The sequence below is a fragment of the Bos indicus genome, chromosome 8, assembly GCF_029378745.1.
Source record: "Bos indicus isolate NIAB-ARS_2022 breed Sahiwal x Tharparkar chromosome 8, NIAB-ARS_B.indTharparkar_mat_pri_1.0, whole genome shotgun sequence".
NCBI lineage: Eukaryota > Metazoa > Chordata > Mammalia > Artiodactyla > Bovidae > Bos > Bos indicus.
The window spans coordinates 22,079,420-22,097,855 of NC_091767.1; the positions used below are offsets into that span (position 1 = coordinate 22,079,420).

The 18,436-nt window shown below is 43.1% G+C and overlaps 1 protein-coding gene across 1 annotated transcript in view; it reads right to left on the minus strand.

Annotated features, from left to right (window-relative positions):
* The window catches only part of MTAP (methylthioadenosine phosphorylase), a 46,629-nt gene extending 40,417 nt beyond the window's left edge, over positions 1-6,212 (minus strand). The window contains exon 1 of the mRNA XM_019965874.2: positions 6,058-6,212. Coding sequence (XP_019821433.2) covers positions 6,058-6,090 — 33 coding nt within the window. The 5' untranslated portion in view covers positions 6,091-6,212. The remainder of the gene's footprint in view (positions 1-6,057) is intronic.
* Between the last annotated feature and the right edge of the window lie 12,224 nt (positions 6,213-18,436).

The following is an 18,436-nucleotide window of genomic DNA, read 5'->3' on the forward strand; positions in this document are numbered from 1 at the left end:
CTCTTCAAGAAAATTAGAGATACCAAGGGAATATTTCATGCAAAGATGGGCTCGATAAAGGACAAAAATCGTATGGACCTAACAGAAGCGGAAGAGATTAAGAAGAGGTGGCAAGAATACACAGAAGAACTGTACAAAAAAGATCTTCACGACTCAGATAATCACGATGGTGTGATCACTCACCTAGAGCCAGACATCCTGGAATGTAAAGTCAAGTGGGCCTTAGGAAGCATCACTGCAAACAAAGGTAGTGGAGGTGATGGAACTCCAGTTGAGCTATTTCAAATCCTCAAAGATGATGCTGTGAAAGTGCTGCACTCAATATGCCAGCAAATTTGGAAAACTCAGCAGTGGCCACAGGACTGGAAAAGGGTCAGTTTTCATTCCAATCCCAAAGAAAGGCAATCCCAAAGAATGCTCAAACTACCACTCAATTGCACTCATCTCACACGCTAGTAAAGTAATGCTCAAAATTCTCCAAGAGAGGCTTCAGCAGTACGTGAACCACGAACTTCCAGATGTTCAAGCTGGTTTTAGAAAAGGCAGAGGAACCAGAGATCAAATTGCCAACATCCGCTGGATCATCATAAAAGCAAGAGAGTTCCAGAAAAACACCTATTTCTGCTTTATTGACTATGCCAAAGCCTTTGACTGTGTGGATCACAATAAACTGTGGGAAATTCTGAAAGAGATGGGAATACCAGACCACCTGACCTGCCTCTTGAGAAACCTATACGCAGGTCAGGAAGCAACAGTTAGAACTGGACATGGAACAACAGACTGGTTCCAAATAGGAAAAGGAGTACGTCAAGGCTGTATATTGTCACCCTGCTTATTTAACTTATATGCAGAGTACATCATGAGAAACACTGGGCTGGAAGAAGCACAAGCTGGAATCAAGATTGCTGGGAGAAATATCAATAACCTCAGATACGCAGATGACACCACCCTTATGGCAGAAAGTGAAGAGGAACTAAAAGGCCTCTTGATGAAAGTGAAAGTGGAGAGTGAAAAAGTTGGCTTAAAGCTCAACATTCAGAAAACGAGATCATGGCATCTGGTCCCATCACTTCATGGGAAATACATGGGGAAACAGTGGAAACAGTGTCAGACTTTATTTTTCTGGGCTCCAAAATCACTGCAGATGGTGACTGCAGCCATGAAATTAAAAGACACTTACTCCTTGGAAGGAAAGTTATGACCAACCTAGATAGCATGTTCAAAAGCAGAGACATTACTTTGTCAACAAAAGTCTGTCTAGTCAAGGCTATGGTTTTTCCAGTGGTCATGTATGGATGTGAGAGTTGGATTGTGAAGAAAGCTGAGCGCTGAAGAATTGATGCTTTTGAACTGTGGTGTTGGAGAAGACTCTTGAGAGTCCCTTAGACTGCAAGGAGATCCAACCAGTCCATTCTGAAGGAGATCAGCCCTGGGATTTCTTTGGAAGGAATGATGCTGAAGCTGAAACTCCAGTACCTTGGCCACCTCATGCGAAGAGTTGACTCATTGGAAAAGTCTCTGATGCTGGGAGGGATTGGGGGCAGGAGGAGAAGGGACAACAGAGGATGAGATGGCTGGATGACATCACTGACTCGATGGACATGAGTCTGAGTGAACTCGGGAGTTGGTGATGGACAAGGAGGCCTGGCATGCTGCAATTCATGGGGTTGCAAAAAGTCGGACACGACTGAGCGACTGAACTGAACTGAATGATACTCTATTCAAAGTTCTTACAAAATATTGGCTCTATTTTCCTGTGTTGTATATCCTTGTTGGTTTTTAATTTTATACATAGTAGTCTGTATCCCTTAATTCTATACTCCTATTTTACCCCACCCTCTTCCTTCTCCCCAATGGTAATCACTAGCTTGTTCTCTGAGTTTGTTTTTTTTTTTGTTATAGACATTTGTTCATAGATTCCACATACAAGTGATAAAGAGTATTTGTCTTTGAGTTATTTCACTAAGCCTAATACTTTCTAGGTCCATGAACACTGTTGCAAATGGCAGAATTTCATTCTTTTTTGTAATGGCTAATATTCTATTGTGCACACACACACACACACACACACACACCATTTCTTTATCCATTCATCTGCTGATGAGTACTTAGGTTGCTCCCATCAACATATTTGTAGACCCTTGTATTTATTTATTTTTGGCTGTGTGAGTCTTCATTGTTGCATGTGGGCTTTTCTGTAGTTGCGGTGAGCAGGGGCTACTACTTTTCACTGTGGCCCGTGGGCTTTACTGCAGTAGCTTCTCTTGTTGGGGAGCATGGGCTGTAGGCGTGAAGACTCAGTAGTCGTGGCTCTCGAGCTCTAGAGTGCAGGCTCAGCAGCTGTGGTGCAGGTGCTTAGTTGCTGCACATGTGGAATCTTCCCAAACCAGGGATCAAACCCATGTCCCCTACACTGGTAGGCATGTTCTTAACCACTGGCCCACCAGGGCAGTCCTGTCGACTTTTTGATGATAGCCATTTTGACAGGTATGAAGTGATCTCATTGTGGTTTTGATTTGTATTTCTTTGATGATTAGTGACATTGAGCAGAATTTGACTATTTTTGGAGAATGGTCTTTGAACAAGTAACATTAACTGAGGTCTTGGGGTGGGGGCGCTAATCCAAAATAACTGCAGGGTCAGAGCATCATGGTTTTAATTTAACCCAGCTCTCCTTGCAAAGTCAAGGTATTATTCTAATGGGTCAAAGTGTTAGTCACTCAGTCCTGTCCAACTCTTTGTGACACCATGGACTATAGTCTGCCATGCTCCTCTGTCCATGGAATTTTCCAGGCAAGGATGCTGGAGTGGGTTGCCAGTCCCTTCTCCAGGGGATCTTTCTAACCCAGAGATCAAAAAAAAAAATGCAATCTGCATTGCAGGCAGATTCTTAGCCACCAGGTAAGCCCAGCCTTTCCTTAATCTGTACAACTGTGAGAATCAAATGAAATAATGCATGTATATCTATCACTGTTCCTATACACCTTCTCACTTCCAGCAAAAGTAAAATAAAAAAAGCTTTCCTTAATGCAACAACAACAAGCCCCTTATCTGTGTCTTTCTCTGCTACTCAGAACACAACCCTGGCTGTGTCGTCTCCTCACCAGGTGGTCTGTGCCTCAGGGGTGCCCAACCAAGTGCGGAGGCTCTCCCGGGAGGTGCCTGGGAACCCACAGGGATATTTCTGGCCGTCACCATGACTGGGGGGAGTGCTACCAGCATTTTGTGGGGAGAAGGGACCCAGGATGTGTTTGTTTTATGTCCAACAGTGCTCATGACAGTTCTACTAAGGGAGGAACCGTCCTGTCCTTGGGTCTCTAGGCAAAAAACAAAGGCTCGTTGTCATCTGGTTTCCAGTTGGGGTCTGTGGGTTGTCTACCAGTTTTTAAGGTCACTCAAGGACTTTTCAGTGTAAGGTCTACACTCAGCCAGCAAAAAGGAGAGTTTCAAAGGCCTGTTCTCCACAGTCTACATTCCATAACTTGCCCATCATCCCCCTTACTACCATTTAGTTTACAGCCCACTACCCGACTATGATGGGACCACATCCCCTCCTTGTCATAGCAGTCATGTAAACACGATAGATTTTTAATCTCTCAGAGTAAAAGCTGGGCAGCTACCTAAGGGAGCCATGGCCCATTAAAGGAGCCCCTCAGAATGGTAAAGACTGGTTCAAACCTTCTACATGGTTAAGCATGCCACCCGCCCATGCCTGGTGCTGTAGGATATTGTATCTCTGAGGTCCTCTCAGACAATGGCTGCTATTAATTCTGTGGGAGAGTGTCCAGAAGGCACTTGGGAGGCTGCTTGCGTATGGACACACTTTGTAACCCCTCTTCTTTAAAGCTGCATGACCTTTCTCAACACAGTAAAACAGGGCACAGGGACCACATGTGTCAGAGTTCAGAAATGGCTCACAGCATCTAACTGGTGGAATATCTACACCAGTTCAATCACTGTCTAGGTCCAACTGTGTAATTCTGGACTCTTCAGGTGAACTTTCTGGGCCTCTGAAAAAAGAGGTATGTGTGGTTATTGGTCTTAAGAAACACTCTAGCTCTACATTTTATGAGCTGGGGCTAGGATATGGTTTTCATTAGCTTATTTTGCTCAGGACATTAGCATCTCATGTTCTTTATATAGGATGTTGCCTCAACAGTCTGGCAGAAATGGTGTAGGAATGAAGGAATTGCAACAGCAAAGTTTTCACCTGTTCTGATTCCAAAGAGAAATCAGCAGGCAGGCCCAGCACTATTTGTACCTATTAATTTTATATTCAGCAGCTGGTCAAGAACAAATATATATCATTCAATATTTATATCAGAGTTTTAATCACAGTGCCCATTCTTCACTTAAATACACTGCACTGATTTTACAGGGAAACTGCGTGGTAGGGAGAATGCCAAACGAGGTTAAAGTGATCCTGTTTTAAATATCACCCCTCTCCATCTTTAACATCACTTTAAGTGTATTCCTGTAAGAGAAAGGCAATAGTTTCTTGCTTGCCCACTGAAAGCTGCAACCTAATTTAATTTTTGGAAAAAAGACAATCAAAATTAATCTCAACCCTCTCACTTGAAAGCGCTACCACTGAATAAGTTTCAGCCATGTGCTAAAAGACAATACAATTCTAATGTCCCAGCAAACCCTACAGTAAGGTTCCCATTTTACTGAAATGAAGAAGAGCTTCATAAAAATTCTGCTTTGTTCTCGATGCCTGATAAGGAAGAGGCAGTCTACAAATACTTGTTTAATGCAAGATTCTTTTCAAAATGGAAAAAGGAATTTAGTATCTTAAGTGTGACTGCAACTCTGTCCACCCCACCCCCTTTTCATCTAGTGTCTCCGATAGCTGCAAGGGCTACTAAGGTAATCACTCTGGCTGAGTACACACTGACCACTGATTTGCTTTCTCCAGGGGAACTGAAAACTGATTCCACAAAACATGGAATCATGGACCTTCCTATCTCATCAGCCAAGAATGTCTAAAGCCAGACAAGTTAACTGACCTCTTAACTGGTTAGGCCTGAAAGCAATGTTAACTTTGATCATTAATTTACTTCTGTGGACTGTAATTCTACATTCTCCCCCCACCCCCGGCAACCGGGACCAACAGGAAGAAGTGCTTAAAAGCCCCTGGGAAGCTCGTTGCAAACCTCGAAACTAGGGCCTTCCTCTGGTCAAAGCTCCCACAGCACAATGATCCCTTATATGGAGACTCCTGAGGACCGAGGGCACAAGGAAACTGATCTCCACCTTTCAAGGTTCCCCACAAAGCAGTTTGGGCTTCCCTGGTGGCTCAATGGTGTAAGAATTCGCTGCCAAGGGGGAGTCGGGGGTTTTATCCCTGGGTCGGGAAGATCCCATGGAGAAGGAAATGGCAACCCACTCCAGTATTCTTGCCTGGGAAATCCCACGGATAGAAGAGCCTGGTGGGCTATGGTAGTCCATGCGGTCCCAAAGAGTCCCACACGACTTAGCGACTGAACAACAGCAAAGCAGGTTAAAGCCAGAGGCCTCCAAACAGGGAGCGGCCCAGTACTGCTATACTCCATTTCCGTGTTGTAAAAACTCTCAAGAGTCCCCAAAGCGGAGAAGGCCTACGTTTATAACACAAAAAGCCGGAAGCTTGCAAAAGAGCAAGTATGCAGTTTTCTCACGTGGGCCGCGGGCAGAGGGCCAAGTCAGAGCGGAAGCGTTTAAGTCGGGCAGGGCTCAGGGCTCGAGGAGACCCTCAGGGGTTGTAGGTGCCCACCCACGTGGTACACGCAGCCCCAGCCTGACCCATCTGCTCAGAAAGGTACTTGCAGTACCGATTCGCGGCCCCTCTCCGAAGGGCGTGCCTTCGCCCTGCGTGAGCAGCTGAGACCAAAGGCAGGGCAATGGCAATGGTTTCCTGTCCCTCGCTCGCCGCTCCGGGCTAAAGAGCCGCAGACCCTCCCCGCCGCGGCGGGGGCGCCCCGGCTAGGCGCACGGCCCAGAGGCGCTGTCCCTCCGGACGGGAGAGACAGCGTACAGGTCAGGGAGCATCGCAGCAGCCAGGACGACTAATCTCACCTTCACGGCAGCGGGAGTGGCACCTGAGGACATGTCTGGCGAGGAAGGAGCGGAGGCCACGCTCTGAATGCAGGCGGGGAACAGAGCAGCTGCGCGGGTGCTGGCGCGCGGCGCGGGACTGAGCAGGGAGGTCCCGGGGTCGACGGTGGCTCCTCCTCTTCCTCCCGGGGACAGCTGGATTGGCTGCTGGCGTGGGCTCTCCCCCGCCTCTCCTCTCAATTCCAGATGCCCGCCTCCCGCCTCTTTTGCGACCTTTTCGGTTCTCTGTTGATTTCCCCGCACCCCGCCTTACCCCGAGGTGTAGCTAACGGGTTCATGATAGTGATAATAATGGGGACCGTTGATTGACAGCTTATGCTGTTCCAGACTTTGTGCTTTGCACTCTCATCGGCTCCGTTAACTTTCACAAGAACCCGACAAGGAAGAGAGCGCTTCTGGCGCCGTCTCGTATCCATGGCAAGCTCGGCCTCATCTGTAGAGCCAGGCCCATCTTGTTCCAAAAGTTCTCGGGGTCGGGGGAGGGAGAATCGTGGCGATGAGGGGACAGACTCTTCGCTGAGGCTACCTCCAGCTGCGAATGCGGGGCGGGGTGCGGTTGACTCGTCTCATCCCCGCGACTCAACCGGCGGTTTGCTCCTTTCTGTTAAGTCGTTGGAGACAGAGCAGAGGTGCGGTTGGCTGGCCCAAGACTCTGGGATGACAGAAAAAACAGAGTAACGTGCTGTTGGATAATGATAACCTTTCTGACCTACAAACTCTGGCTATGGGGCAGGTTTTCCAGGGGATAAAACATTCCTTAACTTCCAGCCTGGGTCCACAGGGCCAGGGCTAACTTCAACCCTAACTACCCCAATCAAAGTCCAATTCAACTAGATTCAGAATCCAGATTTCTGTCTTCATCACTCAACACTAGTTGGGCACCCCCTACCCCCACCCGCCCTTTCACTTTGCACCAGCCCTCCATTGGGATAATCCAATTTAAACTCTGGATGGATTGAATTCTCTTCAACAAAATGCTGGGTGACAGTGATATTCTGATAGACAGAAATGTTGCAAAGATTTTACTCTGGGGGTGTGAGAATGGCTGTGGAGGGGTGAACTTCCTTTTTTCCCTACAGCAGTAAAACACTGAAACCCCACACAAGTATAATTTCATTCAGACATCACTGGGTGCTTCCCATATCCTGTTTACTTAAAACAGTAAAAATTTTCACTCATTATTTGCTCAAAGTTTAAATTTTCTTGCAATGTAAAGTTTTCTTCTGTTTCTTTTAAATTATAAAATGAAATGGCAAAGTGAAAGACTGGAGTGCTCCTTTGAAAGGGCAGGAGGCTGGGAGTTCCTCCTGAATGTGGTTTCCTAGGAGCTTGTCTGCTGATTGTCCTGTTGATAGCTCACTACTCAGAGGGGAACCATTGCAGGGACACAGAGACCTTGGGTTATATGGTGCCTCACAGTTAGGGAATCTTGACCAACTTAGGTGCTCTGATGTAAGATAACTACCACCAGAGTTTGAACCCTTATCAATAAGAAACAATAAAACACAGTTACAGCCCTTAGGTAAGAGGTCTGCAAGCCTTGCCTACAAAGAGGCAAAAAGTAAGGAGTGTGTGAAGTTAAAAAACACAGACAATATCTAACTGAATGAGCCTGGCTGTATTCCAGTACAACCTTATGGACACTTAAATTTGAATTTCATATACTTTTCACCTGTGACAAAATATTCTGTAGATATTTCAGTTCAGTTCAGTTCAGTCGCTCAGTTGTGTCCGACTCTTTGCAACCCCATGAATTATTTACCCAGTCACTTAAGATTGTAAAAATTATCCTTAGTTTGAAGCTATGCAAAAACAGATGGAAAGCTGGGTCAGCGGTGGAGAACCTGTCCTGTTGCTGATAGCCCACTACTCATAGGGGAAAAACATAGATAATATCTAATTGAGTGAACTTCTCTCCTCCCAGAAGCAGATGACCTTTGGGCTGACTTGTCAGACAATGCTTTGATAGGCAGGCAATAATCTTTTTGGCTTATTTCCAAGTTTGGATAATTTTTTTTCTTAACAAGGCCCAGAATCAAGGTAGGCCAAAATTTCTGATTGTCAATGGTCTCTCCCTTTATGATTGGTATAGAGAATCTGGAACAAGATAAGGTGTCTCTAACCTTTTTGGCCCTGCTGTTCTTGCCCTGTAAATTCCCTCTGTTTATTTGTACCTTATCGTTCTGAAGACAATTCTAAAAAAGTACCCAGGCCACCTTACAACAGTTATGATTAAGGTACTATATAGATATTTCAGTGGTTTAGTTGCTAAGTAGTATCTGACTGTTTTGTGACCACATGGACTGTAGCCCACCAGGCTTCTCTGTCCATAGGATTTCCCAGGCAAGATACTGGAGAGTGTTGCCATTTCTTCCTCCAGGAGGTTTTCCCTACTCAGGGATTGAGTCTGAGTCTCCTGAATTGCAGGCAGATTCTTTTACTGCTGAGCCACTAGGGAAGCCCCAGAAATCCCATATTTAATAAAAATGGAGTGTCCAGCAATAACATGTAATTTGTATCTTTGATTGAGGGAGGTATCACATGATTTGAAATGAGATAATAAGGGTCAGTTTTGACCAGCTATTTTGAACCTGATGTGCTCAAGATAGTTGGAGATTCCCTTATTAATTGTCTTATTTCATCCAATCAATTTCTACTTCTTTAGTTTTTTCCGTTACTTATTTCTACCATGAGTTCATTTCGCCCTAAAATGCCTAGAAATAGCTTCCATTCAAGTCATCTTGTCTCTTCTTCCATGTTCACTTCAAATTGTGTCTGTCCTTTCATTTCTGGAGATCCCACCAAAGGTGAACTGTTACGTATTATTTGGATTTGTTGAAGGAAAATCTTGACCACTCTCCCTAGAGCAGTGCTGCACAGTAGGAATGTATTCAGGTTAACAGAATAGCTATTCATCCCGGAATTCCAAAATCCTCACATCCTCTGAGGTAGTTATTATTGCTTCTATTGTAAGAAAAGGAATATCAAGATGAATTCCTAAAGCCTATTCACCTCGCCTGGTGAAGCAAAGAGTATTCAATGTTGTCATAAAGAGACATGGAACAGACTTAGAGAATGAACTTATGGTTACCAGTGTGGAAGGGTAGGGGAGAGTGAGAGTTTGGGATTGACATGTGCACTCTACTGTATTTTAAATACATAACTAAAAAGGACCTACTTTAAAAATAAATACATTTTAAACAAGATAAAAATGACATTACAGCAAATTAGTCCGGACGGCGGCCAATCGTGTCGCTCGCCGAGGGTCCGGGCCCGGGGGATCTGGGACGCTTGCTTGAGAGCAGGCTCTTGTCTCTGCTGCCCCGGGCTTTTGCAAGCGCCACGGCTGGCCTGTAAGTTTAAAAAAAAAAAAAAATGACATTACATGAAAATGCTTCAAAATAAAAATATGTGCCATAGAGTATCTATGTAACTAAATCATTCTCTGTATCTTCTTCTTATTGTGAAACATAGGCATCACGAATTCTCAAAAAAAAAAAAAAATAGAAGAAAAGAAAAGAGAAAGAGACACGGGCATTTCTGTGCTCTGGAAGAAAAAGGACCAGAATGTTTTAAGTGCTCAACTATATTTTAACATACAGTTGTGATGTAATATGCTCTGTTCAGTAAGTCAGTATCTGAACTATGACAAATGTTACATGCTGAATGTTTGTGTCCTTCCAATATTCGTATGTTGAAATCCTAACCCCTCCCCATGTGATGGTATTAAGAGGTGAGACCTTTGGGAGATGATTAGGTCATGGAGGGGGGTATCTCATGAATGGAATTCATTGTCTTATAAAAGAGACCCCAGAGAGCTTCCTTACCTTTTCTGCCCCGTAAGAGAACAATCACCTATGAACTAGGAAGCAGATCCTTACTAGACGCCAAATCTGTCAGAACTTTGACCTTAGACTTGCCAGCCTCCCGAACTGTGAAATATGCTTGCTGTTTGAGCCCCCCAATATGTGGTATTTTTGTAATAGCAACCTGTGGTATCTTCTTTTCATTCTGCTTTTAAAACATGAGGCACACCTGTGGGCAATGGAGAAAAATTAAAATATAGAAAATAACTTATGTTTCCTTATTTCCCTGCTAAATCCATGTGCTGTCTGGAAATAATATCTTAAAAGTAAGTTGAGAATGGGGTCATGTTTTTCTTCTGCAAATCTTTATGAACAACAATAAGAACAGCTGATATTTCTTGAAAACTACAAATTCTTCATTTAACCCTTACAAACACCTTAGATGCTGTTATAATCCCCATTGTAGAGCTGAGGAGACTGAGAAAAGCTGACTCACCTTCACCCCTCTTTTTCTGCTTATTTACCTTTTTCAAAAGCTTCCTTGTCTATTTGGGCCTTCAGTCTTCTCTCTCCCACCCCCACCTGCCATCTAAAAGTCCATCAAATCTATCACTGTTGATAAATTTTAAATGTCCAGTGGCAGTTTTTAATGTCACCTTTCCTAGGGATCTGGGAATTTTACAGAGATTAAAACAAACTAAGATAATAAAATTCTAGGTGGAATGTGATGTTAGAGAAGGCACAAGGGTATGGTGTTATTATGCCAATTATCACATAAGGCTCAGTACATTTAAGAAGTTTTCTCAAATTTATATAACTAGGTAATTGGGATTCAGTCCTCAATCTAACTGCAAAGTCTAAATTCTTAACAACTGTATTATCCTTCCCACCATGTGCTGGACCTTAAGCTAAGAGCTGAAAAGAGAAAGATGTATAACTTTATCCCCTCTCAGCCCTTAACGAACTGCCATCTGGTGAGAGGAGTCAGAAAGAGAAGTCAGATATTCTAATACATTGTGGTGACGGTGAGGGTAGAGATTGCCACTAGATACCATGAAAGGACAGAGCAGAGCACATTTCCTGGTCTTCCTGGAGAAAGTTAAAACATCAGACAGAAAACTTGTTCCAAAAGGAACATACTTGTGTTAAACTCATCTAGCTCCTTACTAAAAAGTTTTATGCTTGTAATGGATTAAAGAGGGTGCAGTAAGTTGTTATGACTGGATTTCTTCATGTTCACGGTGCCTACCCACACTCTGCTTTTCCCTCTCCCACTCCTTACCTGTCCTCCCCTTCCATTCTCTCTTTCTCATCCTCATATTATTACTAAGCCCAGGCATCACAGATTTTGTACAACTGATTTGATGAGTTCTCAGTTCAGTTTCGGAGAAGGCAATGGCACCCCCCTCCAGTACTCTTGCCTGGAAAATCCCATGGACAGAGGAGCCTGGTGGGCTGCAGTCCATGCTAAGGGTCGGACACAACTGAACGACTTCACTTTCACTTTTCACTTTCATGCATTGGAGAAGGAAATGGCAACCCACTCCAGTGTTCTTGCCTGGAGAATCCCAGTGACGGGGGAGCCTGGTGGGCTGCCGTCTATGGGGTCGCACAGTGTCGGACACGACTGAAGTGACTTAGCAGCAGCAGTTCAGTTTAGTTCAGTTGTTCAGTCGTGTCCGACTCTGTGCGACCCCATGACCGCAGCACACCAGGCCTCCCTGTCCATCACCAACTCCCGGAGTTTGCTCAAACTCATGTCCATTGAGTCGGTGAAGCCATCCAACCATCTCATCCTCTGTCGTCCCCTTCTCCTCCTGCCTTCAATCTTTGATGGGTTCTAGGGACGTGTAAAAACAGATTTCATGTAATTTTGCCTTGAAGTTCTTCTTTGTTCTCTCCTTGTCACATTGGTCAGTTTTGTGTCTCAGTCACCTGCAGACAGCATGGCTTGTAGGTACATAGGATGGCTTACGTTCTTTAATTTAATGAAAAACTGAGTGAACGGCTATGTGAGTGAATGAATAGAGGAACGAATGCGTTAATTATGTTTGGTTTCAGCGAGAATTAAAGTTCAGAAACGCTAAGGAATTTGAACAGCAGGGGGCAGCAAACGTTAGCTTTTTTGTTGTTGCCTTTAACCCTGCAAGTCAACATTGTCTAACGCTTGAGTCATATTAGCTTCATATGAGAAAGAGAGTGTGATAATTTAAAGGTTAAACAACTGTCCTCAGCTTCCATTGCTTGTATAGAACAAGGAGCCTTTTTTTTTTTTCAGAGTTCTTTCCTCAAAAATCTCAAAACTGTTCATATGGAGTTATATCTATCAGTGGCCAGCAGATGGCAGCACTTTTCATGGGTCAGGAATATAGAACACTATTTTGGGCGGGGGGGGAAGTATACAGAGGGTATGAAAACTTTATTTTAAAAATTACCGAAGTAAAAATACTAACTAGAGGATTAGACTTTCTATGTCACAAATATCTAGATTAAAGGAAGGTAGAATTTTAACCATGAGTACATTGTTCATTTTGAAGCAAGGTGATAACAAAAATGTTTTAAAATGTCAAGTTTGAGCCTTACAAAAGGTGAGCTGTAATTGATGGCAATCATTTGGATTTTCCTGCGTACTTCAACAATGTTCCCTTATCAGATTTTTCAATGATCATTTCACAGATGTTAGCCAAGAAAAAGACACTTGCACACAGACACAATGCTTTTAGATTACTGATTAATAGCACTAAATGACTCCCTAAGTTGTCCTTGGCTACATTATTTGAGTGTCAACAGAGTACCTCAAAGTCTCTTACATATTATCAGGTCTTCACCTTTTCTAAACATTTAACTGCTTTAGTTGGACATTTATAATCAGATTAAAAACAGTAACAACATCTATAGTTTGAGTACTTGAGCTGCAAAGGAAAATGCAGACCTACTGGTTTTTGAGACTGACAGCACTTACCCTGAAACTCACACAGGCCTGCGAAACTTCCATGTGGGTAAAAGAGCAGAGGCCAGTCTAGCACTTAGTTTCTTTTTAGATTTTCCATTCCTTAGCTGTGCAGAAAAATAATAACTGCTTGAATGGGAATACAAAGCATTTCATTGCGTTTCTGTATATAATGAAAAGTCCCTTTCTTTGGCTCTTTGATTTCCCACATGAAACTCAAACTTGGATTTTACTGTAATAACAAAGAGCACTAGAAAAAACAGAAGGGCATATTTGCTTAAATTGCTATTTGCACCAAATGAAACTCCCTAATGGGGTTATCACTAGGTCAAGCTGCACTCTGTTTTTCACCAAGGCTGAATCAAGGGCAGATGAATTCAGAAACCTGGGTAGGTTTAGATTCTTTAAACATTATTTTAGTGAAGTTTTGCCTTCTTGACAAAATAGTCTTTCAGCTTTTCTATTTGATTAGCAAGTGAAAGATACATTAGAAAAGCATTAGAAGTACTAAAGAGTGATCCTGTATTAGAAAATGACCGTTAGATACAATTTTATTTCCAAAGAATAATGCTGCTCCATGTAGTCTAATGTGGTCTAACATCTAGACCATGCTTCTAGATTAGTGTCTAGAAGTGTCTAGATTAGTGTCCAATTCCAGACTATTCGATGTTGAATCTTCTTGCACTCTGTGCTTCAGTTTCCTCATCTGTCAAATGAGGAGGATATTACTAGTCTGGTGTGAAAGTTCAGGTTAATACTTGCAAGGCATCAGGAACATGGTTAAATACTGTGTGTGCTAGTGATGATGGTGAGGTACCAGGCCCTGCATTGAGAGAGAAATTGATAAAATACTGCTCCTGTCTTTGGGGAGTTTAGAGTCTCTTAGGAGGAGTCAGATAAATAAAAAAGAGCAATACATTACAGATGTAAGGGAGAAGATACATGGAGTTTGGACAGAAGGGTACAAGGGACAGTGTGGTGAATATGGTCTGAGTCAGGGTCAAAGGGTGTCTTGAGGAAAGGCCCTTGAGCTGAATCATGAAATATGACTTATGTGTTCACAGGCAAGAAGGGGCTGGTGAACATGGGACTGAAGGCAGGGCATTTACAGAGCTGCCTTTCTCAGAACGTGACCTGAGCACAGGGTATGCGCTTAAGGGGTGAGTGAGAGGTGATGCCCTACAGGCAGCAGACGTCAGAGTCCAGCCTTGCAAAGAGGGCCATGTGGCCTGAATTTGAAATTAGATTGATTTTGTTTGGCTCATTCAGTGTTTTCCTTAAATCAGGGACATTTAAAATTTAGCATGTATTACATGGGAAAATAGGGACTCCGGGCTTTCCAGAAAATCTAGAGGATCTGGCAATACTGCTGAAGTTCCAGCACAGCGACATGGGTGACATGTGCACCGCCCAGCTTGCACCGGGTCTCTCCGGCTTCAGCACGGTCATCAACCTCCTGTCCATCAGCAGTTGCGTCTTTGATCTCTATGTTATATACACTAAGAAGTTCTGACTCTCTTCTGGAGGGCGTGCAGAGCATTACAGTGTTTTAAGTAGGAGATTCTGTGTGATCTAATTGCATTTTCATGTGGAGGATAAAGCAAACATTTTATCACGAGAAGTGACTGGATACACAACAGGGCAATGGAATATCATTGGCTTTTACTATATGATTTTATTAGTAAATCAATTCCATTCTTTGAAAAGCATGACTTTTAATCTTGTTATGGAGGAGTGATCAATCTTCCAGTCACCTCTGTGTTATTTTAATTTTTAAAGGTAGGCCGGAAGCCCAGGATTTTAAGAGGAGAACTCAATCTAGTTTGACAGCTCCTTTAAGGATCAATAGATGGCCCCCTCAGAATTGATAGTGAGATAAAATCATATCTTAGGACATCTGGAAAGGGCTAAAGGGAATGCTTACATTTCAGCAGGGGAGGTGGATGGTACAAAACAACAGTTATGGAGAAGCAGCAAAGTATTTCTAGCAGAGGGGTTTTGCTATCTAAAAGGCACTCTTACTATAAAGACAACTTCTCATCTTCAAATAATCCATGATTTTCTGGGGGAAAGGCACCTGAGTTAAATTGAGGTGATCAGATCAGATCAGTCGCTCAGTCGTGTCTGACTCTTTGCGACCCCATGAATCACAGCACGCCAGGCCTCCCTGTCCATCACCAACTCCTGGAGTTCACTGAGACTCACGTCCATTGAGTCAGTGATGCCATCCAGCCATCTCATCCTCTGTCATCCCCTTCTCCTCTCCATTGAGTCAGACCAATGTGATGGACATGAGTTTGAGTAGGCTCCAAAAGTTGGTGATGGACAGGGAGGCCTGGCATGCTGCAGTCCATGGGGTGGCAAAGAGTTGGAAACGACTGAGGGACCGAAGTGAACTGAACTGATGAGTCCCCTATGAGAAGCAATCTCAGACTCATTCTGTTTACAGGTTCCCCCCTTTCATTGCGAGATGCCCCTGGGATAGTCTTTGAAATCTAACTGGACTGAAGATTGGTGAACATATCTAGGTCCAAGGATACCTTCTTCCTTTTCAGGCCCTAATCGGCAGTCACACTGATTGCTGCTTAACAGGCCCAGTCTGTGGCAGACTGAAATTATGATTCTGTATGTTCTGGAGGCAGGAGGTGAAGAAGTAGGGTGAGCCTTCCAAAGTTGAAAAGAGTAGGGAGGTGAGGGGGCCATAAATGATGGTTAGCTGAGAGTACTAGGTGTTATAACACAAATCTCTTTAAGTATCCGTGGCTTAAATCAATAAGAAATGAAGTCATTTATTTCAAAGTGATCTGAGAGGGAGATCATTAAGAAAGTAGAGCTTTCTGGTCATTAAGAAAGTAGAGCTTACACGTGTCCACCCCTGACACAACATGAACTTTGGATCCAGGCCTCTGGAGACCACCTAGAATTCCTTATTCCTTAGAGATCACAGCCTAGCAACCTATCGGCTGCCAGCAAGTGACTGAATGCCTGCCAGCACCAATCACAGCTCTGTAAAGATAACCTGTGTAATTTCTCTTTGTTGCCTTTTAAGCTCCCAATGTTTTCTTCCCTCCACCAGAGCACATTGGAGTTGCCATTCAAATTGGTGCCTCCTATAATGCCATTTTTAGGATTGTAAAGAAACTCTTTTTCTTATTTGTAGATAAAAATAAAGAACATTTGAAAAGAATATTGATTCTTAGGAGTGAGCTAGAGAACAGGGCTAGTTTGGAGTGATGAATCAGTATTCCGGGTCTGCTGAAAAGGCTTCCACAATCCCGTAGTCTCGTGCTATGCCAGAGACACCAGCGGACTGTTCCTCTAAAATCAATCTAAACTGCACGTGTGTGCTGGAGGACACTCAGATTACCTTTGTTTTTGAGGGAAAGCAAAAGAAGATTGCTATGATATTGGGCAAAAATGCTCAAGGCGAGGTTTCCTACAGGCTTTTTATTTTTGAAAGAGGGAAAAGAAATCCAATTGTTTTAATATAATCTTAAAAAATTTTATTGAAGTATAGTTGATTTACAATGTTGTATTAATTTCTGTACAGCAAAGTGACTCAGTGATACATATATATATATATATAGTTTTTCGCATTCTTTTCCACTATGATTTGTCACAGGACATTGAATATAGTCCCTGGTGCCATACAGTAGGACCTTGCTGTTTATCCATCCTATATGTAATAGGAACTCGCATTCCTTCCCTCTCCTACCCTCCTCCACCACTGGCAACAAGTCTGTCTATCTGTGAGTCTGTTTCTGTTCCGCAGATATGTTGATTTGTACCATATTTTAGATTCCACGTATAAGTGATATCATATGGTATTGTTATCTTTTTTTCTAGCCTGTGCCTTTGCATTTCTTCATTTGCCCCCAGGAAGCATGATTTTCTATGATTTGACTGTAGTTTTTTCAACAGCTGGATGGTAACAGTACTCACCACATGGATGAGCACCTATCAGCGTTACCTTTATCTCAGTATGGAGATAGGGCTGATTGTCCCCTAGAACTGCTAAGTTGCTTCAGTTGTGTCTGACTCTGTGCAACCCCATAGACGGCAGCCCACCAGGCTCGCCTGTCCCTGGGATCCTCCAGGCAAGAACACTGGAGTGGGTTGCCATTTCCTCCTCCAATGCATGAAAGTGAAAAGTGAAAGTGCAGTCTCTCAGTCGTGTCCCACTCTTAGCGACCCCATGGACTGCAGCCTACCAGGCTCCTCTGTCCATGGGATTTTCCAGGCAAGAGTACTGGAGTGGGGTGCCATTGCCTTCTCCCCCCTAGAGCTGACGGTATTAACTCTCCCTGAATCAGTTATAGTGGAGACTGGTTTATTAGGAATGATAGCAGGAATGGAGAAACAAGGAATGCTCCTTGGTTTCCAAGTTCCTTTTAAATAAATAATTCTTAGGAGTTAGAGAAATCCCCATGGCAAAGAATTAAAGAGATCTATTTTCCATACCTTTAGCTTTATCTGAGTAGAATAGTGCATAAAAACCCTTCTTTGTTAATCATTTAAGCAACATCTCAACCATAGTATAAAGCAGCTTGAAAAAGAAAATAGTTCATTGTTATGTCATCATGAGGCCAGATTGGCAGGGGTTGAATTCTGACTCTCTGCCTTCTGACCTCATGGTAGCTGAGTGACCATGAGAAAAGTTATTAAACATTAAACCTCTTTGGACTCCCATTTCCTCATCTGTAAAATGGAGATATTAATAATACCTACTTAATTGGGAGATTTGAGGATTACATTAGATAAAACACGTAGCGTACTTAGAGCAGATCTTAGCCCAAGTAAGTGCTTAGTAAATATTAGCTGCTACTATTATTCATTTTGAAATAGTTATATTAAAAATGTTAGTTCCTTTTAATCTTAATCCAAATTCCACATATTTATTGAGTGTAATCTCAGGGCATATATAAGTTTAAACTTCTCATTTTTTGTTGATCTACAGAAGTACTTTTTCATGTGGCTAAATAGACTTTGTAAACTTATTTAATTATAATAATTATTAATTATAATTTCTATAATGATAATGAATATAACTCCATGACATTGTTCCACTGTCATATACTACTGCAGTCCCTTATGTGGGGTGCATTTCAACATCCTCATTGAATGCCTGAAACCATGGACAGTACTGAACTCTATATATACTATGTTTTTTTTCTCTGCTGCTGCTGCTAAGTCGCTTCAGTCGTGTCCGACTCTGTGCGACCCCATAGACGGCAGCCCACCAGGCTCCCCCGTCCCTGGGATTCTCCAGGCAAGAACACTGGAGTGGGTTGCCATTTCCTTCTCCAATGCTTGAAAGTGAAAAGTGAAAATGAAGTCGCTCAGTCGTGTCGGACTCTTAGCGACCCCATGGACTGCAGCCCACCAGGCTCCTCTACCCATGGGATTTTCCAGGCAAGAGTACTGGAGTGGGGTGCCATTGCCTTCTCCGGTTTTTTCTCTATATATGTATATATTGTATGATCAAGTTTAGTTTATAAACTTGGCACAGTAAGAGATTAACAATACTAATAATAAACTAGGACAATGATAACAATATACTATAATGGATGTTATGTAAATGTAG